Source organism: Trichomycterus rosablanca, chromosome 17 (genome assembly GCF_030014385.1).
Source record: "Trichomycterus rosablanca isolate fTriRos1 chromosome 17, fTriRos1.hap1, whole genome shotgun sequence".
Lineage (NCBI taxonomy): Eukaryota > Metazoa > Chordata > Actinopteri > Siluriformes > Trichomycteridae > Trichomycterus > Trichomycterus rosablanca.
Genome location: NC_086004.1, coordinates 5120702 through 5148485, shown reverse-complemented (window position 1 = coordinate 5148485; position 27784 = coordinate 5120702). Strand labels below are relative to the sequence as shown.

At 39.3% G+C, this 27784-nt stretch overlaps 1 protein-coding gene across 1 annotated transcript in view; it reads right to left on the bottom strand.

Moving 5' to 3' along the window:
• Window positions 1-7051: 7051 nt before the first annotated feature.
• yjefn3 (YjeF N-terminal domain containing 3) overlaps window positions 7052-27784 on the bottom strand; it is a 52942-nt gene continuing 32209 nt past the window's right edge. Inside the window, exons 3-6 of the mRNA XM_063012908.1 lie at window positions 25143-25253; window positions 16664-16777; window positions 16407-16557; window positions 7052-7577 (exon numbers count right to left, since the gene is read on the bottom strand). Coding sequence (XP_062868978.1) covers window positions 7381-7577; window positions 16407-16557; window positions 16664-16777; window positions 25143-25253 — 573 coding nt within the window. The 3' untranslated portion in view covers window positions 7052-7380. The remainder of the gene's footprint in view (window positions 7578-16406; window positions 16558-16663; window positions 16778-25142; window positions 25254-27784) is intronic.

Here is a 27784-nt window from a genome sequence, read left to right as displayed (position 1 = left end):
GATATTTAAAAGACAGGCAGAGTGGTGCGCGGTCCAATCCAGCCCCCTCATGTCTGCCATTGGTCAGCTGAGCACATGTGAACCTTTGTGGAAAAAAAACAGTGAGGAGATCATGAAGTGCTGGTGCTTAACTAAAGAGGTGCTTAGGTTGGTATGGCTAAAGTATCTGATCATAAATCGTATACACATGGGATTTGTATTTGTTGAATGTAAATAAATCAAATAAATCCATGGTATAAAAATAAAGGTAGGGTTGGAGGAGCTCACATTTTAGAGCTGCAAATTAAATAAATGTTGAAAGAAAAAAATCTTTGTGATCCTCCTGCTTTATAAAACAGATAAAAAAGCAACAGAAGTAAAGGTGGCAGACAAAATGCAATTTCTGCTTTAAAGCTGATTTTACAACTTAAACTATCCTTAAAGTATCAACCAGGAACAAGAAAATTTATGGTTGGATTAGGAATTTAAATCCAAATTGTAAAACAAATTTGTTAATTTAAAATAGCTGCTGGAGCCTATCCCAGCTTTTCAATGGGCGCAAGGCACACAGTAACACCCTGGACAGGGCGCCAGTCCATCGCTGGGCAGACACACACACACACATTCACCTTTAGGGCAATTCAGTGTTTTTGGACTGTGGGAGGAAACCCACGCAGACATAAGGAGAACAAACTCCACACAGAAAGGACCCGGATCACCCCACCTGGGGATTGAATAAAGGTTTCTGAAAAATTAATAGGGCTCAATAGGGCATTTAATTCTCTTTTTTGTGTTTTTACGTGTGCTTGTAGGTAACTTTTTGCACCACCAACATAATCTAAATAATCTAAATGTATATTTTGCCTAAGCTTATGCTGTCAGATTTACAGGAAACCCACAATGAACCTCAAGAAGAAACTCAAATGTCATGCTTTAGACAATAAATTGTGTGTTTCAGTTATTACATTTCTTTTACTGAAAAATAATTAATTTTAAAATTCTCAAAATCACATTTGGTCAAGATTATGAGAGGACAATTTCCTTTTTGTTCAAGACTTTATGTGCTGGGGGATCCTAGAGTCTTGATGCAGTGGCCAGAATCTTTGGCCAACTGGATCCATACATGTATTATGATTGGAAGACCTTAATCCTTAGAAAATGGAAATGACCAGGTATCCCATCCACGTAAGAATGGCAAAGTGAACTGGCAAAAGTGGCAGCTTATGAGAGGATGTCATTTAGGCTGGGGAAACAATAGAACCAGATATTTGAATGCTATGTAGTGGGGAGCGCTTCATTATATTATACTTGGTATATGACACTAGCCTGTGGGGAGCAGCATCAAAAATATTTATTTTTTTTAGGTTTGAAGTAGGTTTAATAGATATTGGTATGCATGTATTTTACTATATTTACTATTTACTATATTTACTAATTTACTATTTTATTGTTACATTTTTTTTGCTTGTTTCTGTTTTGTTATTTTTACCATTTTTTACTTAAATCTACACACTTTGTTATATATGTCATGTATCTGCAAGAAATATTTGTCTTATTTTACATTGTGAAATGAAGAGAAAATCAATCAAGTATAAATCTTAAAAACAAAAAAATTCTCAAAGTCCCAGGAGTGCCGTGACATACAGTACGTGTCCTTCAGAGTAAACTACTGACTTTAACTGTACGAGTCAGTGGATTTCAACTAGCCGGTGGTGTCATTACAGGAAAAATATTTTATATAGTGCACAAGGACTTTGCAAATGTGCTAGCAACTTTAAAAACGTCCACATTTTAAGTATCTCATGAATCTTAATGGTGGACTTTCCTTTGTCAAGGCCTGACTGAGAGTAACCATGTTGCTTTGTTGTATTATTACTGCAGAGTAACATAAAAGCAGATTATGCACTTTAGTTCAGTTCTTAAACTTAAATAAATATGAGTCGTACGGCTCTGCATTGCCAAAGAGGGAAGTGGGAGCCATTTCCTGCCGTTCTGAACTGCAGCCCGACCTGCTTGTGAAACCAGTGAATTACAGCTCATGCCTCATCAGCGGCGGTAATGATGTTTTGACAGAGGATTTGCAGCACTGACATCGCTGCCAAGCAAATTTGAATGAAGTTACAAATCATAGCGCTTTTCATCAGAACTAGTAATTTGAGGTCTGTTTGAAGATGACTGATTGAAGGTCATGAAACATAAGCACAAAAAATCACATTGGGTTAAGAAGAATTATTAAAAATAAAAAGAGTAAGAAAAACTCTGTGGAAAGAATCTACAGTCTGTGGCTGTACAACTCTGTATGTAAAAACCTCTCTGTTTCAGGCGGATAAATGCTTTGCTTCCACCATCTTTCTTGTAACAACAGTTTGGGGAAAGCTCTGTACTGTTCTAGCATGACTTTTCCCCTGTGCACTAAGGTGACATCCATAAAGACATGGTTTGACGGGTTTGGAGTAGAGGAACTCCAGTGGCTTGCACAAAACCCAGACCTCAAACCCACTGGGATAAATTGGAATGTCAGTTGAGAGCGAGGCCTTCTCATTCAACATCAGTGGCTGACGCCTGACCTCACAAATGCTCTTTTGACAAAATGGGTTCACGTTCATGAAGACACTAATCTTTTGGAAGGCCTTCTCAAAAAAGTGGAGGCTGTTATAGCCGCAAATGGGTGGGAAATTTACAGCACCCACTGTACCGCCATGCCACTTGTTTGTTTGTTTATTAGGATTTTAACATCATTTCATAACGTTATATCGAACACATTCATGGACAATTTAGTATCTCCAATTCACCTCACTTGCACGTCTTTGGGAGGAAACCGGAGCTCCCGGAGGAAACCCACGCAGACACAGGGAGAACATGCAAACCCCACACAGAAAGGACCCGGACCGCTCCATGTGGGGATTGAACCAGGGTCCTTCTTGCTGTGAGGCGACAGTGCTACCCACTGAGCCATTGTGCCGCCCCACCATGCCACTTTATCTAATCTTCATCTAAGTATAAGTATTATTAAAAAACACACCAACAGCTGTACTTCAAAATGTATTAATTTAAGGCTGGAAAAAGCCAGGTTAGGAACAAACTCATCATAAGAGTATAAATAAAAATGCTTCCAGCTATGCAGGATTGATTTTACATGTCACCGCATTACAAAATGTGTGTGCACATGTATTTAATAATCCGATCACAAGCTGCGTTCTGAGCGCAGCAGAGAGTAACTGTGAAGCGGCTGTATGTCTTGTACGGTCAGAGCGTACGTTTATCTCTGGTCTGTCATGGCAGAGAATTTTGAAATCCTTCCAAGCCGGAGCAAGTTCAGCATTACAAACTAATTTACGACACTTTGTCAGCTCTACATTCACACTGACAAGGAACATATCAAGTGAAATTGGAAACAGCTTCTGCACTGATTTGTGGGTGAATCTGTAGTCCCAGTGATGAGTGATGTTTATTACCTCCACAGTAACATACTAATGTACAGGACCATGCACACACTGCATTAGCCTCATCCTCCTATTTGCAGATAATGTATGTACGTGACTTGAGTATTTTACTAGCTTTAAACTTTAGGCTAATTTGCAGATGTGTTTCTACATTTGGGGCCAGGGGGGCACTGCACAACATTATAAATACATGTTTTAAATAAATAAATAGATGAACACCATGGAACATTCAGGCCAACATCTTCAGTAAACTTTACACAATGCTTTGTAGATAAATGAAATGGACTCATTGGCAGGCACATCAGCACAACCGTAAAGCATGGTGGAGGGAGCAGTCTTGTCTGAGCTAGAACCTGGGCTTGCTGCATTAGAACCTCAACAGCACTGCAGTCACTGGTGGAACAGTAAGCTTTAACAATAATATGATGTCAGGGTGGGTGGCTCAACAGTAAATGTGATAATATAAGAAGACACAACGTGTACCAAAACATCCACAAATCAACAGCACAAATATGGATACATTTAAAAAGAAGACGTGTGAATAGTCAAGACTCCATACCTACCTGAGGTTGAGATGCTGAGGCTTGATTTGAAGATCCCAGAATGCTCATTGTTGAACAAGTCTGATCAGCAGCTACAGAAATGTAACTAATCCTAAAGCAGCTTCTAGCAGCTAATAAACAAAAAAAAATACAATGATTTCCATACTTTTTAAAGCCTGGACTGCAAATAATCACTGTGTTGAGTAAAAGCATGCAAAGAACAGATGTTTGTGTGTTATTTGTTTAGACAGAATGTGTCTAAGATCTCGACTTGGATGAAGACCAGACTGCGTTTTACTAGTAATTAGTGCAGACTTATCAACATAAATCTAACTCTCTCTGGATAAGTAGTAGGTCAACTCGACAATAGAATCGACACCCCAGAATAAAGTGTTAACGAAAACAGTCAGCTGGTTTCAAATAAAAAGATGAAAGTCTGTTCTAGATACCAAACAGCCAAATTTTGTGCCAAAACACAGACCAAAAATGTTCTCCACCTTTTTCCGCAGTCTAAACAGGTTTTCAGATTTTCCTTTTCATATTGAGCACATATGCCTTTGCTTTTTAGTCATCTGTGTGCCCTTTGTGGGTTTAAATAATAAAAAAAGATTAAAGTTGATTATTTTTATATGTTCTGATCTTCAGGTGGCAGAATCATCAGATTCAAACGAATTAAACAGACTTATAAACATCGTACATATTATAGAAATCTGTTACTGGTTCGTTGATCACCTCAGCCAACCTTTTGTTAAGAATTTGTTATACAGATGTCCTGGGTGTTTCCCCTTTCTGGGTAATTTATCCAAGAACAAAGACTCATTCTTGCACCCATGCCTTTTTTCCTGAGTCTGAATAAATCCCCAAGTAAAGATAATATACTCCATGGTCTGAAGGTATTACTAACTACTGCTTTTTCTAAATATTGGCGATTTGATTAGGTAGCCGATCCAGCACTGTTTGGATCACTGGGCAGTTCACAGTGAACACTGGGCTCCTTTCACAGGTACATTTTCTGCGTTAGTCATTACTCTGTTGGTAGTGATTTAAATGAGAACAGTGTGTTTACAACTACAGCTCATGGTGCTAAATGAAACAGACGCTCCATCATCTGTTATAAATGTTCATCAGGGTTGAACTTTTAATGGGACGTGCTTTCTCATAGCCACGTCAGGAAATTGATGATGGGGATTTAATAATTTGATAATTATACTATTAGGTAAACTTGGAATCAGCTTAAGCACTGTTTATAGGTGAGTTGATGTAAGAATGCAACAGGAACACATGCTTACACTGCATTGGTCTTGTTTTGTTATTTGTCGCAATGTACTTGAATTATTCTGTTAATGAATGACTTCTAAAGATCATAAGCATTATATAATAATATGAACCATGCCCTAATCTAAACAAACGTCAGAGCTTAGAAGTAGAGTTTTAATGAAAATTGGTGTCAATTAATTCACAATAAGACAAACAGAGATTCTAATAATCTACCTTTTTCTAGAAATTACATTAATAAAAACTGATAACATTTTGTCAGTGCTTTGGCTTTATACAGCATATTCCTCTATGTTTTCAATCATTCACTTTCTTAACTGCTTATCCAATTAGGGTTGTGGGGGGTGCTGGAGCCTATCCCAGCTTTTCAGGGCAGACTCACATACACATACACACACACACACACACACACACACACACACGTTCACATATAGGGCAATTCAGTGTCTCTGACTGCATGTTTTTGGACTGTGAGAGGAAACTGGAGCTCTCGGAGGGAACCCATGCAGACACGGGGAGAACATGCAAACTCCCCACAGAAAGGACCCGGACCACCCTGCCAGCAACACGAATCAATGCAGTTCTGACAGATGCCAGACATGTAACTGTGAATGTGCTCTTAATGTTTAAATCAGAATGTTTAAATAATAAGAAGAATATGTGTATACACAAAAATAAAGAAAGAAATAGAGTTTAATAGAGAATTTATTTAAATTCAAGCTCTGGCACAACCTACCCATTCTGAGAAACTCTACCAGTCTATTAAAGTAAACATACAAAGCTTCAGTGTGTTAGATAAACTTGTGCTCGACCATCAAAATAAATTAAATATAGATCTATTTGTAATATAAAGTCAGGGGAAATAAGTGTTTAAACAATTAAGTTTTTTCCTTTTTTAACATATTTCAGTGCATATATTTACTTCAATTGTACACATATACTGGTGAGTCAACATTATGTTAACACTAATGGATCTATTCCCTGTGAAATGTGTGTCCAGGCCTTAAATGTTTTTTACTGTTGCTCGCTGGTTTTTGTGTGTTGAACATGATGGTGAACAAGTTGAGACAGTCCTGTAAATCATCTTACACATATGAAGTATGTTTTGTGAATAAATTGTTTTCGCCATCCAAGTGTTAACATAATTTTGACTCACCTGGTACTGTGTTAGACTTTGAACTTATACACATGAACAAAAATATGTATTTCATAGCATAAACAAAAGTAAAATTGCTTTTTATGTTTTTTTTTTTTTTTTTTACCAAAGGGGTGTAACAAAGATGACTGTGGTGTAGTTTATTGCTGAGTGTGTATTGTGTAACTGTTGTTCCTGCTGCTTTCTGGTTATCCTGCAACTTTTAAGGACTACTGGCTTCTCTCCTACCCTCTTTATCATCAGTCTGGGAGCACATAGTAAGCTGTTATGTGGCACATCTGTCTGGGAACTTCTGTTGTTTCATGAACTTTTCATTTCCTTTTAATCCCTTTAATGCGGGTGTTTCTTATTAGCCTAATCTTATTTACTTTCACCATAATTGCTTCTCATTACATAAAAATCCTCCCAACCCACAGGTTGAGTTTCTAATGAAACCAGTTGCAGGGATTTTTCTAATTTGCAGAATGAACTTTTAATTTAATATTTTTTAAACCTGTCATTTTGTTATGCTGTTAAATACATGTTTTTGTGCATGTTTATAAAAACAAAGTCAAAGTTAAAGTGAATAAATACACTGAAATATATTAAATAAACACATGGGTTTCTCATTAATGTACAAATAAAATAACTACAACTAATTTAATTAGGGCCTAAAACACTGTACCAGCTTTATTAATAAAAAGCTAAAGAACATTAAACTATTATCATAAATTAAATAAACAGTCAAATCTGTGTTGAATTAAGAGTGCAACAGTCATTCCTCTATAATGTAAAATTGCATAAATATATAAATAAAAATACATAAAATAATATTGTATTCTTCAAGCAAACCAGATAGACGCTACACACAGTATCTACACACGGCATGTGCATCATATTCAGCAACCACAACAGTCTTTGTGCACAAAATGCTAAACAACATCCAACAACAACCTGGAAAGTACAAAATATTTAAATGTATATATCATTATACGCATCCAAAACGTTACAGTTCTATAAAGCAATCGGTTCCTGAAAATTCAGGCAGATTGAGTTCATATTTTTTCTGCATGTCGTATGGAAGAAAACGTCCAGCTAGAAAGTGCTTTCCCGAGAAACTGCTGGCACACTTTTTGGGAACCATCAAAGAGATGAGAACATCTGGATTAATCCCATCTTTATTTGCCTCATCTACTTCCCAACCTGGAGAAAGAAACGGCATTTATTTAAAAAAAACTGATACCTTCACCACACTCATATGAGCTTATGTCATTTTGAAACCACATGCATTAATATTGCATGCTGGCATTAGTGTTAGACAGTGATGCCTTGCTCACAGTCTGTGTTCCAATTAGTATGAAAACTGTCACAATGAAGCAGAGATTTCAGTTCTTCCACATTTAATCTATTTTTTGTATCTTACGACAACAGGAGACCTTCCTTAGACTTGTAGTTTTAAGATTTCTCTTTACTGGAATTAAGATACCCACCCCAAACCAATAATTCCCCTCCACCACTGAATTTTACTGTTGGCACTATTCATTCAGTCAGGTTGCTTCATCTGTTGGACAGCCTTATAAAGATGTCATGATGTTGCTAAGGCAGTTTGGAACTCTGTAGTTAGAGTTGCAGCCAACAGACATTTTCAACAATGGACTGTCTCACTTCTGTGAGTTGGTGTCTGAGCTGTTGATCTTACAACATTTTACTTGACATTGTTACCCCTTGTCATAGGAACATTTTTATTCTGGAATATTATATTATATTTATGCTCAATCAGCCAAAACAATAATTGTGAGGTCACATCCGGTACTTCATTTTACTTCAAAGCAAAATGGGTCTGAGATTAGGGTGCTGTGCAGGCTACTGGAGTTCCTCCACCACAAACTCTTTATGCACAGGGAGCACAGTCATGCAGAAACAGGTACAGTTGATTTATTACACCTTTAAGCAATGGATGTGAAGAACACCTGACTTCAGTAATTAGAGGGCATGTCCACATACACTGAAAAAAAAAATCCATTGAATTTACTTAATTTTAATGTGTACATCGGTCCCACATGATCAAATTGTGGCCAACTGATATTATTTTTTCTTGTCAAGGTAAAATATTTCATTCACATTCAAACTAGTAAATTGAATCATGTTGATACAAAACAGAAATTCTCATTACTGTTAAATAAATGTATTGTGTTATGTTAAATCAATTTAATCATGTAATGTTAATCAATTTAATCATGTAATGTTAATCAATTTAATCAGGTAATGTTAATCAATTTAATCAGGTAATGTTTAATCAATTTAATCAGGTAATGTTAAATCAATTTCATCAGGTAATGTTAAATCAATTTAATAATGTAATGTTAATCAATTTCATCAAATAACATTATATCAATTTTATCATGTTAAGGGTACATGATTTTAACTGTAACAGCAGCTATATTTTTATTGTGGAATTTGAGTTAATTTTAATTAAGCAAGTTAACTGTTCAGATCTTACAGTGGTACTAAGGACCTATTGAAATTGCTTCATTTAAATAAATCACAAACATCCATATGTTAGTTGTACGCAAATACAAAACCATGAATGGAAACATATGACAAAGAAAAGGCAGAGTCAGAATTCTGTACTAAAATTGCTTTAGTGAGTTTTTTTTTTTTTTTAAAGCTTCACAGAGAACAAAATTTTGCCAACAGACTCATTTTAGATCCTATAAACTGATTTAACTTTTAAATATATACTATACTATAAAAATACTATTTAATACTGTAAACCCTGTTTAAGCAACAGATTATTCAAACACATGCAAACCACCATAGTGGTTTAAAAAAAGAAAAGTGCAATGTATTCACAATACACATAAGACTTGCACTGACCATTTTCACACTAAATAAATGCAATACATGGTACTCATACATAATCCAAGTGCATTTGTTATGCATTTTTTATTAGAGCTAGAGTGTACATCCAACCTCAAAGTGCTGAAAACAACATTTTAACAGTATAAACTACATATGTACTTCTATACACTGATCAGACATACCATTAAACCCACCCACCTTGTTTCTACACTCACTGTCCATTTTATCAGCTCCACTTAACATATAGAAGCACTTTGTAGTTCTACAATTACTGACTGTAGTCCATCTGTTTCACTACATGCCTTTTTAGCCTCCTTTCACCCTGTTCTTCAATGGTCAGGACCACCACAGAGCAGGTATTATTTGGGTGGTGGATCATTCTCAGCACTGCAGTGACACTGACATGGTGGTGGTGTGTTATTGTGTGTTGTGTTGTTATGAGTGTATCAGATACAGCAGTGCTGCTGGAGTTTTTAAACACAGTGTCCACTTACTGTCCACTCTTATTAGACACTCCTACCTAGTCGGTCCACCTTGTAGATGTAAAGTCAGAGACAAGCGCTCATCTATTGCTGCTGTTTGAGTCGGTCATCTTCTAGACCTTCATCAGTGGTCACAGGATGCTGCCCACAGGGCGCTGTTGTCTGGATGTTTTTGGTTGGTGGACAATTATCAGTCCAGCAGTGACAGTGAAGTGTTTAAAAACCCCATTAGTGCTGCTGTGTCTGATTCACTCATACAAGCACAACACACAATAACACACCACCACCATGTCAGTCACTGAAGTGCTGAGAATGATCCACCACCCAAATAATACCTGCTCTGTGGGGGTCTTGACTATTGAAGAACAGGGTGAAAGGAGGCTAAAAAGGCATGTAGTGAAACAGATGGACTACAGTCAGTAATTGTAGAACTACAAAGTGCTTCTATATGTTAAGTGGAGCTGATAAAATGGACAATGAGTCTAGAAACAAGAAGGTGCATGCAAGTCTGCATATACAACCCCAAATCAGATAAAGTTGTGGAGAATGCTAATAAAAAAAATAACAGTTTTCTCAGCTTTGTATGGTAGTTAGATAGTTTATGACAATTTAGGCGCATGAAAAACAGCAGGTCAAGTAGATAGTGCACTTGAACAGTCACTTGATGACATTATCTCTGTATCAGAACCAGCTGACAGGGAAGAAGAGTCACTTACAGAGGAAACCACTAACTACAGAACTTTCATAATCTTACTGCATAGTCCTCTGCTTCTGAAATTGAGATAAGGTAAAAAAAAAAAAACTCATTTCCAAACATGGAATCCAGGTACTAAAGTCTAAACCTTTCAGCAAGTCCACACCATAAGATCAATAGATGCAGGGAGTCCTTGGGAGAGAGTTAACCTCTGAGCGCTGGCATCAGGCAAGATAACCTTAGGGATTAAAGAAGTCACCATCTTCAAAGCTGTTAACTCTGCACAAAAACAAAAAAAATAAATTCAGGACAACAAAAATAATATTTAAATCCCTTAAAAAGCATTAATACAAAATGTTAACTACATTTCAGGCTGATATTTGGCCAAATCACCTTTTCCCAAATTAAACCACAAGTGAAGAGGTCAGTACTGCATATCTGGTGAATAGCAGAGATCAGTGTCAATTTTTTAAAATTAAATTAATAAATTATAATAACTTATAAATTAGACACAACGACAAGTCCTAATACATACCTATAATGTTAATGACCTGCAGACTCCATGAAAAAGAATAATAAAAAAGAGTAGGTTAGCATAAGTATTTTAATGTATAACTAATTATCTGAGATAAACAGCACATTTACTTTCTTAGCTCACCTTTTATATCAATGTGCCTTTTCAAAGTCAACATGCAAGCTGATCCAATCTTGTAGTGGATAAGTATCAAGGAGTTCACCAGCCCTCTAAGAGACCTACTTGAAACAGTTTCTGTGCACCCCTTGCAACGCCACATTCCCACCACTAAACCCTGTAACAAACACCAAAATAATCAGTAGGCACATAATTAAACCTCCAATGTGCCCCAAACACACACAATATATAAAAATATACACAAAATGACTGCACCTCATAATATATTATGGAAATCTGCTATAACCTCCACATCAACTGTCACTAAAAAGTAACACTAACTAGACTAACTCAAAACAACTAAATGAGTTATTATTACTATTATTGATTTCAGGTGTTTGTTAAAGTCTTGTTTGGAATGGCAGTGTGCAAATATATATATGTATGTATATGTATATGTATATATATATATATATATATATATATGTATGTATATGTATATATATATATATATATATATATATATATATATATATATATATACAGTGTATCACAAAAGTGAGTACACCCCTCACATTTCTGCAAATATTTCATTATATCTTTTCATGGGACAACACTATAGACATGAAACTTGGATATAAGTTAGAGTAGTCAGTGTACAACTTGTATAGCAGTGTAGATTTACTGTCTTCTGAAAATAACTCAACACACAGCCATTAATGTCTAAATAGCTGGCAACATAAGTGAGTACACCCCACAGTGAACATGTCCAAATTGTGCCCAAAGTGTCAATATTTTGTGTGACCACCATTATTATCCAGCACTGCCTTAACCCTCCTGGGCATGGAATTCACCAGAGCTGCACAGGTTGCTACTGGAATCCTCTTCCACTCCTCCATGATGACATCACGGAGCTGGTGGATGTTAGACACCTTGAACTCCTCCACCTTCCACTTGAGGATGTGCCACAGGTGCTCAATTGGGTTTAGTCCATCACCTTCACCTTCAGCTTCCTCAGCAAGGCAGTTGTCATCTTGGAGGTTGTGTTTGGGGTCGTTATCCTGTTGGAAAACTGCCATGAGGCCCAGTTTTCGAAGGGAGGGGATCATGCTCTGTTTCAGAATGTCACAGTACATGTTGAAATTCATGTTTCCCTCAATGAACTGCAGCTCCCCAGTGCCAGCAACACTCATGCAGCCCAAGACCATGATGCTACCACCACCATGCTTGACTGTAGGCAAGATACAGTTGTCTTGGTACTTCTCACCAGGGCGCCGCCACACATGCTGGACACCATCTGAGCCAAACAAGTTTATCTTGGTCTCGTCAGACAACAGGGCATTCCAGTAATCCATGTTCTTGGACTGCTTGTCTTCAGCAAACTGTTTGCTGGCTTTCTTGTGCGTCAGCTTCCTTCTGGGATGACGACCATGCAGACCGAGTTGATGCAGTGTGCGGCGTATGGTCTGAGCACTGACAGGCTGACCTCCCACGTCTTCAACCTCTGCAGCAATGCTGGCAGCACTCATGTGTCTATTTTTTAAAGCCAACCTCTGGATATGACGCCGAACACGTGGACTCAACTTCTTTGGTCGACCCTGGCGAAGCCTGTTCCGAGTGGAACCTGTCCTGGAAAACCGCTGTATGACCTTGGCCACCATGCTGTAGCTCAGTTTCAGGGTGTTAGCAATCTTCTTATAGCCCAGGCCATCTTTGTGGAGAGCAACAATTCTATTTCTCACATCCTCAGAGAGTTCTTTGCCATGAGGTGCCATGTTGAATATCCAGTGGCCAGTATGAGAGAATTGTACCCAAAACACCAAATTTAACAGCCCTGCTCCCCATTTACACCTGGGACCTTGACACATGACACCAGGGAGGGACAATGACACATATGGGCACAATTTGGACATGTTCACTGTGGGGTGTACTCACTTATGTTGCAGCTATTTAGACATTAATGGCTGTGTGTTGAGTTATTTTCAGAAGACAGTAAATCTACACTGCTATACAAGCTGTACACTGACTACTCTAAGTTATATCCAAGTTTCATGTCTATAGTGATGGCCCATGAAAAGATATAATGAAATATTTGCAGAAATGTGAGGGGTGTACTCACTTTTGTGATACACTGTATATATATATATATATATATATATATATATACAGTATATGTACAGTGTATCACAAAAGTGAGTACACCCCTCACATTTCTGCAAATATTTCATTATATCTTTTCATGGGACAACACTATAGACATGAAACTTGGATATAATTTAGAGTAGTCAGTGTACAACTTGTATAGCAGTGTAGATTTACTGTCTTCTGAAAATAACTCAACACACAGCCATTAATGTCTAAATAGCTGGCAACATAAGTGAGTACACCCCACAGTGAACATGTCCAAATTGTGCCCAAATGTGTCGTTGTCCCTCCCTGGTGTCATGTGTCAAGGTCCCAGGTGTAAATGGGGAGCAGGGCTGTTAAATTTGGTGTTTTGGGTACAATTCTCTCATACTGGCCACTGGATATTCAACATGGCACCTCATGGCAAAGAACTCTCTGAGGATGTGAGAAATAGAATTGTTGCTCTCCACAAAGATGGCCTGGGCTATAAGAAGATTGCTAACACCCTGAAACTGAGCTACAGCATGGTGGCCAAGGTCATACAGCGGTTTTCCAGGACAGGTTCCACTCGGAACAGGCTTCGCCAGGGTCGACCAAGGAAGTTGAGTCCACGTGTTCGGCGTCATATCCAGAGGTTGGCTTTAAAAAATAGACACATGAGTGCTGCCAGCATTGCTGCAGAGGTTGAAGACGTGGGAGGTCAGCCTGTCAGTGCTCAGACCATACGCCGCACACTGCATCAACTCGGTCTGCATGGTCGTCATCCCAGAAGGAAGCTGACGCACAAGAAAGCCAGCAAACAGTTTGCTGAAGACAAGCAGTCCAAGAACATGGATTACTGGAATGCCCTGTGGTCTGACGAGACCAAGATAAACTTGTTTGGCTCAGATGGTGTCCAGCATGTGTGGTGGCGCCCTGGTGAGAAGTACCAAGACAACTGTATCTTGCCTACAGTCAAGTATGGTGGTGGTAGCATCATGGTCTTGGGCTGCATGAGTGTTGCTGGCACTGGGGAGCTGCAGTTCATTGAGGGAAACATGAATTCCAACATGTACTGTGACATTCTGAAACAGAGCATGATCCCCTCCCTTCGAAAACTGGGCCTCATGGCAGTTTTCCAACAGGATAACGACCCCAAAACACAACCTCCAAGATGACAACTGCCTTGCTGAGGAAGCTGAAGGTAAAGGTGATGGACTAAACCCAATTGAGCACCTGTGGCGCATCCTCAAGTGGAAGGTGGAGGAGTTCAAGGTGTCTAACATCCACCAGCTCCGTGATGTCATCATGGAGGAGTGGAAGAGGATTCCAGTAGCAACCAGTGCAGCTCTGGTGAATTCCATGCCCAGGAGGGTTAAGGCAGTGCTGGATAATAATGGTGGTCACACAAAATATTGACACTTTGGGCACAATTTGGACATGTTCACTGTGGGGTGTACTCACTTATGTTGCAGCTATTTAGACATTAATGGCTGTGTGTTGAGTTATTTTCAGAAGACAGTAAATCTACACTGCTATACAAGTTGTACACTGACTACTCTAAGTTATATCCAAGTTTCATGTCTATAGTGTTGTCCCATAAAAAGATATAATGAAATATTTGCAGAAATGTGAGAAGTGTACTCACTTTTGTGATACACTGTACTTACCAGAACAATGCCTTTTAGTGCGTGTGCGTTGCGAAAAGAATGAGGAACCTAAGAAAAGATATTTTAATCAATAATCAACTCAGTACATGCCCTCAGTTAATTAAAAGACCACAAACAAAGATGCAACAGACTTATTTTCTGTAATAGCTTACAATGTTGGACATAACGGCAATATTTAAACAAAACTTAGACTTATATTATAGGCTAATTGTGTAATATTTTTGTAAGCAAAATCCTCAAAACGATGCATAAAGTACAGAGCCACAATATTACCATACAGCCGTTTATAAAATATGGGATTTTTTCCCGTTATAATGCTGATTGACGGTTTAGCTGCGAGTAGGCCTACACTGAAGCACTGTTCTCATCTAAGAAACGTTCATATTTAACCAGCGAATGTTAATGTTGGTTATACTAGTGGGAATGTTGCCTACTCGAACACGAACATAAATTAATTTGACTTACTTTTTCGATTAGTGTTGATGACAACGTGTCGCCACCTAATCATTCACAGTTCTGCCGGTAAACGACTTATTTGACGAAAGTTAAAATCCAGTTAATCTGTGCAGTACCGCCACTTTCTGCTCCGGAGTGCAGAATGACACTGACCGGCGTCTTCAAACATATTTAGTTCCGGTTGTGTCCAAACGCAATTACATTGATTTCACTTTTCAATGTAATTATTTAAACCATCGTGAAATAAATGTCTACATTAAGTATTCACCATAATATGTAGTCTACGTGATTAAATCATGTTCACCAAACGGAATATTATCTAATTGTTGCATGTACGTGTTTTATTATTTTAAATTTAAACACCTTCTCTTTTTCAGTTATAACTGGACCTACGGTTTAAATTTAAATTACACAATGTTACAACAGGACTTAAGACGCGACTGAAATGGTTTAAAATGAAGTTTTATATCGAAAACTAAGTCCAAACTAAAAACGTAATGCTGTTATTCATTTAAAATTACCAGAATCACTTACCAAAAAGACCGACATCACATGAAACTAAATTTTGAAAATATAATATATTTTGAAAATACACATGAAATATTTTGAATAAAACAGCTATTACAGCTCAAAATGTAACAAAATGATAAAACTAAATACTCACCGGATTGATTTCTGAAGAGGAAAAATGGCGCTGCTGAAGTGGAAAAAGTTCAGACAGCCTCGAATGTCCCGGATGAAGAAAGTAGACGCACGTTGAGATAACTCAGAAATATTGCATTGACCGAAAATGAATTTATTAAGTAAATCGGTGATTCAGCTGTATTTCATTAACTCAACTTAATTAAATCAAGTTTTACACACTTACACGAATATGTTAAGTAACTGTAATGAAAGAAACATGAGTAAAATCAACAACAGCCTTAAATCATTTTTTTCAGTGTAGTTTTAGTCATTTTCTGGGTCAGGTGCCTCCTTTTCCTTTAAAATGTCACACATCACGCAATTTAATAGAACTCAGCTGAGCGTTTCTGTTTGCAGTTTAAACATTATCTTGTCTGCTGCCTGATGGTTCCCTGTAGGTTGATTTTGTAGGTGTTTTATTTAAAAAAGCTGTTAGTGAGAAGATACCTGATGGCACATCCACACTGACGATTGGGATCTTCACCTGTTTGAGACTGCCCAGTATTGCCAAATAAGGCTCCTTCACATCTTTCAGGTCTGTTTCTGGGCCCAGGATGGCATCAATCACCAAATTATAGGCATCATTTATAAGCTGAACCTACACAGCACAAGCAGACATGTACAAATGAGGATCAGAAATAAATGCTGGCAGTCGGCCTCCCTTCAGCCGCTACAGGCAGTTCTGTTCATTACACGCTGCCTACCTCAGTTGGCAGATAAGAAAGGTAAGGAATATCCATCTTCTCACACTGAGTGGTAAAGTCCTGGTTTAAGCCATCAGAAGAGCGTTTGGGATAAAAGATGGTGGGTTCGTACTCCTACAGAAACAGAGAAAGTGAGATAATCAGGATTGAGGCAGCAGTGAGAGAACACAGTGTCCGCAGTACTACAGAGATCAGAATCTTTTGGGCCTGAACTCTGAGAAAACGGTTAAAAATGGAAACACAGATTTATTCGACCACACATAGAGGAGACTAGAGATGCCCTGCCTTCATAAACACAGCTTGTTTTCACTGGACTCTTTGTTCCCTTCACGTGCTGGGAGGAATGTGAGGCGAAAACTGGTCACGTTAGTTTCTGTTTGGTTTTTATTAGCAGTGAAGTGAAAATCACTGTAGTCCTCAAATACAGATTAAAAGTTAGGCTTTACATGCATTTGCATTTGGTTATTCAGCTAAAGTAAAAATACCCTTATATATGTTAATTTAACCCATTTTTATTTAAAAAATGTAGCAGGTTTTTTTTTTTATTTGGCTGTTAATTTTATTTAAAGTTACTTATTTTTGAGGCATTATCCAATGCCAGTATTTATTATTACTTATTACTAATTATTACTTATTACTAATAAAACAACCCTTTAAATCCTTCCCTGAAACTGCATAAATAAATCCTAATGTTTTATTTCACAAACAGGAAATAATATTAGTAGCCATTTTAAATTAAACAGAAAACTATCCAAAAACGGCAAGAGAAATTATTATTATACTAAAATGTTCAAAAATTAGAGCTCAAAACTTCAAAAAAATGATTTTGTGATTTTTACTTATAAGGTAAATGTATTTATTTATTTATTGGGATTTTAACGTTATATTTAACACACTGTGGTTACATTCATGACAGAACAGGTAGTTATTCCTTAAAGAAGATTAATCAGTTCACAAGTCTAATGTCAAACACAGTCATGGACAATTTTCAATCCATTTCACTTGCATGTCTTTGGACTGTGGGAGGAAACCCACGCAGACACGGGGAGAACATGAAAACTCCACTTACCCACGCAGACACGGGGAGAACATGAAAACTCCACTCTAAAGTATAAAGTATAGGACACTTTATACTTTAGAAACATAAAATAAGTTCATTTTTCACCAGTTCAGACACAGCCACCCACCCACCCACCCACCCACCCAACCAACCAACCAACCATCCACCCACCCAACCAACCATCCACCCACCCAACCAACCATCCACCCACCCAACCAACCATCCACCCATCCACCCACCCACCCACACACCCACCCACACACCCACCCACCCACACACCCACACCCACACACACCCACACACACCCACACACCCACCCAATGCTTAAAATACAAATATTTGTATTAAAAGTAATTGTTTTAAGGTACAGTGATACATCAGTTGTCCGTATTCTCCAGATATGGTGTTACTATTAATAACTGAATACAGAAAAGCATTGTACTTTAAATTATATAAATTAAAAAAAAACAATCATTATTAAAAATGCATTAATTAAAAAATCCTGGACCTTGCTGTTGTGTTCACTCTTTGTATTTGGTTAACGGTAGCATAAGATGAGCTGATGTTGAATGTCTGGAGCAGCAGATGGCACCACTGAATGAACCCTGTATAACAGGGATTCTTAGATGTATGTGGTTCTCTCTTGGACTGCTGACATCACTTCCCATCTGCATTGCCATGTTTCCGATGGGACCCTGATGGGAAGCTAAACTGTCTGCACTCTCTCACTGGCTCTGTGACTCTGTTCAGTATCAATTGCAAACAAACTGCATGAAGAATTATCGGAATGGTCTGTGTGGTTGAGGAACAAGGAGACAAAGCCATGTAGGTACAACATACCCAGACCGGAACATGAGGCATGTCAGAGTCTGATCAGAGTCTGACGGCTGGCATTCGCTTTACGACAGCTGGGCTGATTGACAGTTGGCAGGATCCTTTAGGAAAGCCCCAGTCTTATAATAGTTCCAGACATGTATTTATGTAGATTTTTCCAGCCTTTAAATGAACAGTTCCATCTTACTATGACGCAAGTAAATACTGTACATTGCATCATAATGAAATATTTATGAGGCAATTGGTATCACCTAGAGAACGTGTGTTTTGGGATGGCCACATCATAGTTTAGACCTCAAAGAAGGCTGTAAGTTTTATTAGTAGCTACAGGTAACATTATTGCTGCTAGAGGAGATTGGATATAATATATTTATTAATTTACCTTTATATATTACTATACTCTAGGCCAGTGATAGCTCAGTGGTTAAGGTACTGGACTAGTAAACAGAAGGTTGCCGGTTCAAGCCCCGCCACCACCAAGTTGCCACTGTTGGGTCCCTGAGCAAGGCCCTTAACCCTCAATCGCTCATCGTGTTCCGCTCATTGTGTAAGTCGCTTAAGTCGGATAAAAAACATCTGCTAAATGATGTAAATGTACTCTATATTAAATATAGATTTACATTCATATATTTATTGATAGGAATGTAGGTGTTCAATGGTTAATAAACACATAAAAGAACTGTTTTGTGGAACTACTTTTGGCAGACTATGTTTATCCAGCACATAGGTCCTGAGGGTCTGAGGACATGTAATATGGCCCCTGTGGACCTGGGTTCGAGTCTGGCCCCTGGTCACTGTCTGTCAGAGGTTTTGCATGCTCGCCATATGTTGCCATATGCTGGCATAGGTTTCCAAACCCTAGTACCAGGGGTATAGTTCTATCTTGCATGAATATAGAGTTCAAGTGGTGCAGCCCCCCGCCCCCCCACACACAACCACATGTCCCATTTAATGGGTTAATAATTGTCATTTCTAAGGATTCACAAAATTCTAATTCTAATGCACCAAATTACACTGAGATACAAATTAATTTTTCAGAGTGTTCTTATAGACGCTATATGTCCAAATCATATAGACACCCCTCCTAGTTATTGAGTACAGGTGTTTGAGCTGCTCCAGTTGCAAGCAAGTGTAAAAGATTTTATAAAATTAACTCTACCAAACACATTTGGGTTTAATTGAAGCTTTGATTACAATCCAGGTCTCATGCTTAAGTGCCTTTTGATTAAATGGGCACAAATTCCAACAAAACACTCCAAAATCTAGTGAAAAGCTAGAGTGAAGAGTGAAGGCTTTTATTGGCTTTTACTGCAGAAGACGTTTACGCCTCAAATTTCACATGATTCTGTCACACTCAGCTGTAATGCTGCCACAGAGTAAGCAAAATATACACTATATGGACAAAAGTATTAGCCTCCATCTAATTATTAAATTATATAACAGCAGTCTTCTGAGAAAATTACTGAGGATCATAATACAGAGGTGATGTCCAACCAGCTTATGGTCAAGTGTCCAAATATATTTGGCAAAAAAGTGTACACGATAAGGACAAAGTACCAGTATTAATACATAGGACCTAATAAGAAGCCAGTGTACCCTTTACCTCCAAAACAACTTTAATCCTCCTTGGAATGCTTGTCTCATATTTGTTGTGTTATGTGATCATGCAAAGCAATCACTGGACCTCATGCTTTCCACCAGATGCTGCCTGTTCCGTTATGACTCTTCCAGTGTATTTTAGAGTTGGCAGCAGATCTTGTGGGTTGAATGCATTCGTTGGCATCATCCAAGCATTTTTCCATCACATAAGGGTCCAAGTTTTGTCGTCCTCACACAAGATGTAGTTTTTCTGAATGACATACCATGCAATGTACTTTTAAAGCACTTAGCAACTGTCTTGTAAAGTGGCGTCTTCGCAATCGCTGTCCGAAGTGACATAAAATATGATGAATTTTGAGACCTGGTGCACCTGAAATTCAGGACCTTGCTATATGTTTCATAGATTGATTTAAATTGTTAGAGCTCTTTCTAGCTCATACATGCTGTTAAGTGTGATCAACCTGACCTTTGAGGCCGTGTTTCCAACTGTGATTTAGACATTTCAGTGTCAGTCATGTGTCATTTCTGTCATTTTATCCACCACCCTTCTAAGGCACAACCCAAAAACCTGGAATTTTTAGACATGCACTGATGCTAATGTGTGTTTTCTGTTGCATGAGAGCTTATCAGTGTGTTTTATTCATTCCAGGAAGGTTGTTTGTAGACAGAACCACTCTCTCCAGTCTGTAGTCAAACCACGGCTCTTAACAGGAGTAGGATCACTTTAACAGATTACATCAATATTTTCCAGTGGCTGAACATCGACGCTCTATAAATTTGTCATCTCTAACACATATGGTGAAGTTATATAGGAGCGTTATTTTCTAAAGCAGAGCCTGAAATCTCAGTTTTCTCATGGAGGTGAAAGACTGTGCAATAAACCATAACTGATGAACTGTAGGAGATGACAAATCTAAGTGTACATTCCTGTCAAGGCTCAGTGGTAATGTGTTGTTTCTTTTATTTCATTTACCTAAGTACAAAAAAACATTAATAGCTAAGAACGTTTTTACTTTGTTACATTTGGCCTGGTCCCACTGCTCTGTATTCAGTGTAGACTCAATAATATTCCACAGTATTTAAATGTCGACTGCTAACATTAGTTATGTTACTTAATGTATTTATAAGTACCAAATGCAAAGTTATTATGTGTGTTATGAACAAAAACGCTTTCTATTTGGCCTCTCGGGTGGCGCAGCGATAAAAACACACGCTGGAACCAGAGCTGAATCTCGAATACATCGTATCGAATCTCAGCTCTGCCCTGCTGGCTAAGGCTGAGTGGCCACATGAACAACGATTGGCCTGTTTTTCAGATATGGGCGGGACTCTCTCTCATGAATGGTGCAATTACAACTGATTGCTGGCTGATTGATGGCGCCTGCACAGAGATGAGAAAAGAGTGCTCTCAGGGTGTGTCTCTCCGTACACAGTGCTAAGCTGCACTGCACTCGTCAAAGTGTAGGTGACAAGATTCATACGGCATGCTGCCCACGTGTCGGAGGGGGCGTGGGTTAGCTTCGTTCTCCCCAATCAGAGTGGGGATTGGCATTGGTGGAGAGGAAGCATGACGCAATCGGGCAATTGGACGCGCTAAAAGGGAGAAAAAGGGGAGAAAATGCATAAATAAAATATTTTTAAAAATTTATCTACTTGGTCGTTATCCTAAAAACTAGATAAACATAAAAAATATATACACACACAAACACACAGGCTAGGTGTGCTGGTTATGTAAAAGAGAAAGGTGAGCGCCCAGGTGGCGCAGCGGGATATTCCGCTAGCACACCAGCACTAAGATTCAGAACACCTCGGTTCGAATCTTGGCTCTGCCACCAGTTGGCTGGGCGCCATCTAGCGGGCACAATTGGCAGTGCCTGCAGCAGACAATAATTGGACACAGTGTCTGCTTGGTGGGATGCTTGGTGGGATGACCGGATTATGAGGGTGGCGTCTTTAAACGCGCACGGGTCGGAGGAGGCTTGAGCAGCAATATACCCTCCTCGAATGCAATCAGGGATCCCCCAGCAGCGGAAGACAAATTGACTATGCTAAATCGGGAGAAAAATGGGAGAACATGTATAAATAAATAGAAAAAAAGAAAGGTGACTAGTTAAAAAAAATGGAAATTGCTCTTGTAAGGTCTACCACAAGCTGCCAGCATAGCTTTAATGTGCCTTGGTATTGATCATCTCTAGAACTGGACTGAAGGGATGGAACTAGTCTACAGACATCTGCAATTCCTCTTATGATCTGGGATCTTTTGTGTCTTTCTGCATGTGTTGCTGGTGATGAAAAAGTTTTAGCAGACTGGCTATGACTTGGAATAAAGTCACCACTTCCGCTATTTGGAAATAATGGCTCTCACTTTGGTTCGGTAGAGTCCTGAACTATTTGTCTAGACTGGTATGTTTCAAAACTTTTTAATTACATTGTGGCATAGTGTCCCTGTAGGAAACCTGAGGACTGCCTGACTTTGATGATAAGCTTCAAGACGAGTGAGATTCATATTCAAGCCTAGCTATGATTAATTAACTAATTTTTATTATTTTATTTATGCATTTTACCCTTTATCTCCCAATCTGGTCGTATAGATCTGCCAAGTTATATCTTTCTTCTACTTCGGCAGAGCCTGACCCTGACCGAGAAGGGCCATACCTAACACTTTCTGTCGTCATACAGTGTATCACAAAAGTGAGTACACCCCTCACATTTCTGCAGATATTTAAGTATATCTTTTCATGGGACAACACTGACAAAATGACACTTTGACACAATGAAAAGTAGTCTGTGTGCAGCTTATATAACAGTGTAAATTTATTCTTCCCTCAAAATAACTCAATATACAGCCATTAATGTCTAAACCACCGGCAACAAAAGTGAGTACACCCCTAAGAGACTACACCCCTAAATGTCCAAATTGAGCACTGCTTGTCATTTTCCCTCCAAAATGTCATGTGATTTGTTAGTGTTACTAGGTCTCAGGTGTGCATAGGGAGCAGGTGTGTTCAATTTAGTAGTACAGCTCCCACACTCTCTCATACTGGTCACTGAAAGTTCCAACATGGCACCTCATGGCAAAGAACTCTCTGAGGATCTTAAAAGACAAATTGTTGCGCTACATGAAGATGGCCAAGGCTACAAGAAGATTGCCAACACCCTGAAACTGAGCTGCAGCACAGTGGCCAAGATCATCCAGCGTTTTAAAAGAGCAGGGTCCACTCAGAATAGACCTCACGTTGGTCGTCCAAAGAAGCTGAGTGCACGTGCTCAGCGTCACATCCAACTGCTGTCTTTGAAAGATAGGCGCAGGAGTGCTGTCAGCATTGCTGCAGAGATGGAAAAGGTGGGGGGTCAGCCTGTCAGTGCTCAGACCATACGCCGCACACTACATCAAATTGGTCTGCATGGCTGTCACCCCAGAAGGAAGCCTCTTCTGAAGTCTCTACACAAGAAAGCCCGCAAACAGTTTGCTGAAGACATGTCAACAAAGGACATGGATTACTGGAACCATGTCCTATGGTCTGATGAGACCAAGATTAATTTGTTTGGTTCAGATGGTCTCAAGCATGTGTGGCGGCAATCAGGTGAGGAGTACAAAGATAAGTGTGTCATGCCTACAGTCAAGCATGGTGGTGGGAATGCCATGGTCTGGGGCTGCATGGGTGCAGCAGGTGTTGGGGAGTTACATTTCATTGAGGGACACATGAACTCCAATATGTACTGTGAAATACTGAAGCAGAGCATGATCCCCTCCCTCCGGAAACTGGGTCGCAGGGCAGTGTTCCAGCATGATAATGACCCCAAACACACCTCTAAGACGACCACTGCTTTATTGAAGAGGCTGAGGGTAAAGGTGATGGACTGGCCAAGCATGTCTCCAGACCTAAACCCAATAGAACATCTTTGGGGCATCCTCAAGCGGAAGGTGAAGGAGTGCAAAGTCTCGAATATCCGCCAGCTCCGTGATGTCGTCATGGAGGAGTGGAAAAGCATTCCAGTGGCAACCTGTGAAGCTCTGGTAAACTCCATGCCCAGGAGAGTTAAGGCAGTTCTGGGAAATAATGGTGGCCACACAAAATATTGACACTTCAGGAACTTTCACTAAGGGGTGTACTCACTTTTGTTGCCGGTGGTTTAGACATTAATGGCTGTATATTGAGTTATTTTGAGGGAAGAATAAATTTACACTGTTATATAAGCTGCACACAGACTACTTTTCATTGTGTCAAAGTGTCGTTTTGTCAGTGTTGTCCCATGAAAAGATATACTTCAATATCTGCAGAAATGTGAGGGGTGTACTCACTTTTGTGATACACTGTATGTGCAGTAGCCAACTACTCCTTTTCACCTGCACAAGAGGGGTTCACACAGGGATCAGTATTGTGTACGGAATCACACACTGATCCCTATTACTCCCCACCTTCATGCAGACACATTCAACCAGCCAGCAGTGGCTGCAATTGCACCTGCAGTAAGGAATCTCTTCAACCTGCCCACCCTTAGACATAGCCAATCATGTCTGTGTGCCCATTAATTAGTTTAATCAATATTATTGTTACTAACAATGGTAAAAACACATTTGGCCCATAAACCACCAGGAGGCTTAAAGTCTTAAAAGTCTCTTTTCACATCCTGTTTGTAATTTAAAATAGAAATCGGATTTGTTAATTAGACTGGATTATTGACCATTATTGACCATTGACCATTATTGAGTTTACTGGTTCAAGCCCCACTACTGCAAAGTTGCCACTCTTGGCCCCCTGAGCAACTCCCTTAACCCCTTTACTCATTATTTTAGGTCACTTTGCATAAAACAGCTAAATGCCCTAAATGTAAAAGAATTGTAGTCCTGTATGATGAGTAATGCACTACTCATGTACTTTTTCATTTTCACCTGAGATCTTGACTTCTCTAGACACCCCCACTTTTATTCCACTTCTCACCAGTGGTGCTTTTTTTATATTTCAGTTTGTCATAAACACTCACAAATATGCGCAGGTGACGGGCGCACACCAGGCCGATGGCGCCGTTCTGCTCCAGTCCACAAATTATCAGCACTGTAGGTTGTTTCTTGGTCAGAGAACTCAGCGGATAAGCCTGTGGAAATAAGCGAGAGGCAAGCAAATCAACGTCCACATTTAACTCATGACTAAGCCGAGCTCTTCATCACTGTCGCTGGTTCTATCAATAGCAGATGTGGGAGAAAAGGGAGAGGTGGGATTCAAAGCTAAAACCATCACAATAACGGTTGTAACACGTGTGAAAAACAAAGCGGAGACGATACAACGGGAAGCAGACTTTAAATATTGCACTTTCCATTGGCAGCCCACACTGAGCTCTCACTCTTCATATTTTCCTCACTGGCTCTCGGCTAAAAATCCCCTGTGTCACATTTGAAATTCAACCACTGACTGCCATCTATTCCTAACACAGAATCCAATTAGGTAGTGAAAAACACAATATGGACAAAAGTTTTGGGACACCGTGTAAATATTGATTTTATGTACTTCAGCCACAACTGTTGTTAATAAGTGTAATTAATCAATTATATATTGGAAATTATGAGGGATCTTCAAAAAGTTTCAGCACTTTTATATTTTGGTTGGAAACGGTGAGGGTGGGAGGAGTAGTAATTGGTCGTGTCTGAGACACTGAAAGACGCTTACAGTCCGGATTTAGCGCCATCTGATCTCCACCTTTTTGGACGCTCAAAGAAGCTTTAAGAGGAAGAAGATTTTCATGTGATGATGATGTGAAAGCAGCACTGCATCAGTGGCTACAAGCTCAATCAAAAACATTCTTTGCTGATGGCTTGAAAAAGTTGGTACGACGCTGGAAAAATGCATCTAGAAGGTGACGATGTAGAAAAGTGATTTCATTTGTTTTTGAAATTCTTTATAAAAAGAGATTTTAAAAAAAGTGTGGAAACATTTTGAAACACCCTCGTATGTTCTTTCAACTTTGAAGCAACAGTTGAGAAAAGGAGGGTGGCACGGTGGCACGGTGGCTCGGTGGCTCGGTGGGTAGCACTGTCACCTTACAACAAGAAGGTCCTGGGTTCAATCCCCAGGCGGGGCAGTCTGGGTCCTTTCTGTGTGGAGTTTGCATGTTCTCCCTGTGTGTGCGTGGGTTTCCTCCGGGAGCTCCGGTTTTCTCCCACAGTCCAAAAACATGCAGTCAGGCTGATTGAAGACACTGAATTGCCCTACAGGTGTGTGTGTGTGTGTGTATGTGTCTGCCCTGCGATGGACTGGCGCCCCGTCCAGGGGGTTACTGTGTGCCTTGCGCCCATTGAAAAGCTGGGATGGGCTCCAACAACCCCCTAATTGGATAAGCGGTTAAGAAACTGAGTAAGAGTGAGTGAGTTTAGGGAAGGCCCTTTTCTGTTTCAGTATGACTGTGCTGCTTGTGCCATAGCATACAAAGCAAGATCTATAAACACATGAAGAAAATCTTGGTTTAAAGAAACTCTAGTGACCTGCACAGAACCCTGACCTCAGTCCCACTGACCAGCTTTGGAATAAACTAGAACATCAGCTGAGGCTTTCCTGACCAGGTGTCCATCCATACAAATGCTATTTTGACTAAATGGGCACAAATTCCCACAGACATACTTCAAAGTCTTATGAGAAGCATTTTCAATAGGATGACTGTTGTTTGATAAAAAGATTACAGAGTGACACAGAGGTCACTCTGTTCTAATACCATTTGTTTTTAAAATATGATGTTCATGGTCAGATGCCCAAATCTAGTGTACATTACTTCTCAGGTTTGCATCAATCTGGTATGACTCATTTTAATATGAGTGTGGGTGCTGCTGATTTGTGGGAGAATGCAGATCTATGATGGTAACGAAGCTAACAGCACCAGAGAGAAGCATAATTATCTAACTGAAATGTTCCATTAGTACAAATCAGCTAACACAGAGGCTTATTTAGTTGGTGCCTGAGACATGATGCAAATCTTTCCTGTCTTTTTTATTTTTTATAGCTTTAATATCACATTGTTTTCGTACTGCTTCTTATAGTTAAAGTTCCCTGGAGGGTTTTTATCCTGATATGAAGCCATCAGTCTATATTTTCTACCACTGGCTTCCCACAAAGCAATGCCAACTCAAAAATTTACCAGACTGGAAAGTAAGCTGGAGAAAGAACCTGCCACATTTCTGTATTTGTTGCTGTTGCCAGTACCTACACTGTTCCTGCGCTACAGACTTGATGCCCTATTTGGGTTAGGTATGCTTGCTATGTTTGTTTGGTTAGAATTAGCTGAATGTTGTTTTGGAGTTTTCTTGAATGCCTCCTACTTTACTAAAACATATTTTATGCATTTTACCCCATTTTATCCTTAAATTAGTGTAGCCAATCCGCTGCTGGGGACCCAGACGGCATCCAATGAGGGTGTATATTTGCCTGTCACACTCCGTCTGACATGTGTGCAGTCCACCAATCCCTTCTTATTCTCCCATACTTTGGGGCATTTGTGTGTAAGGTCTGCTTCTTGTGCTCCTCCACTTTCTGTACAGGCACCTCGGGCAACCAAGGTCCTTACACAGCGTTCATAACCCCACCTCTTAGTCCGGTCTTTTTCACACAGCAGACTGGAAGCCAATTTTTGTCTGCTGCAGG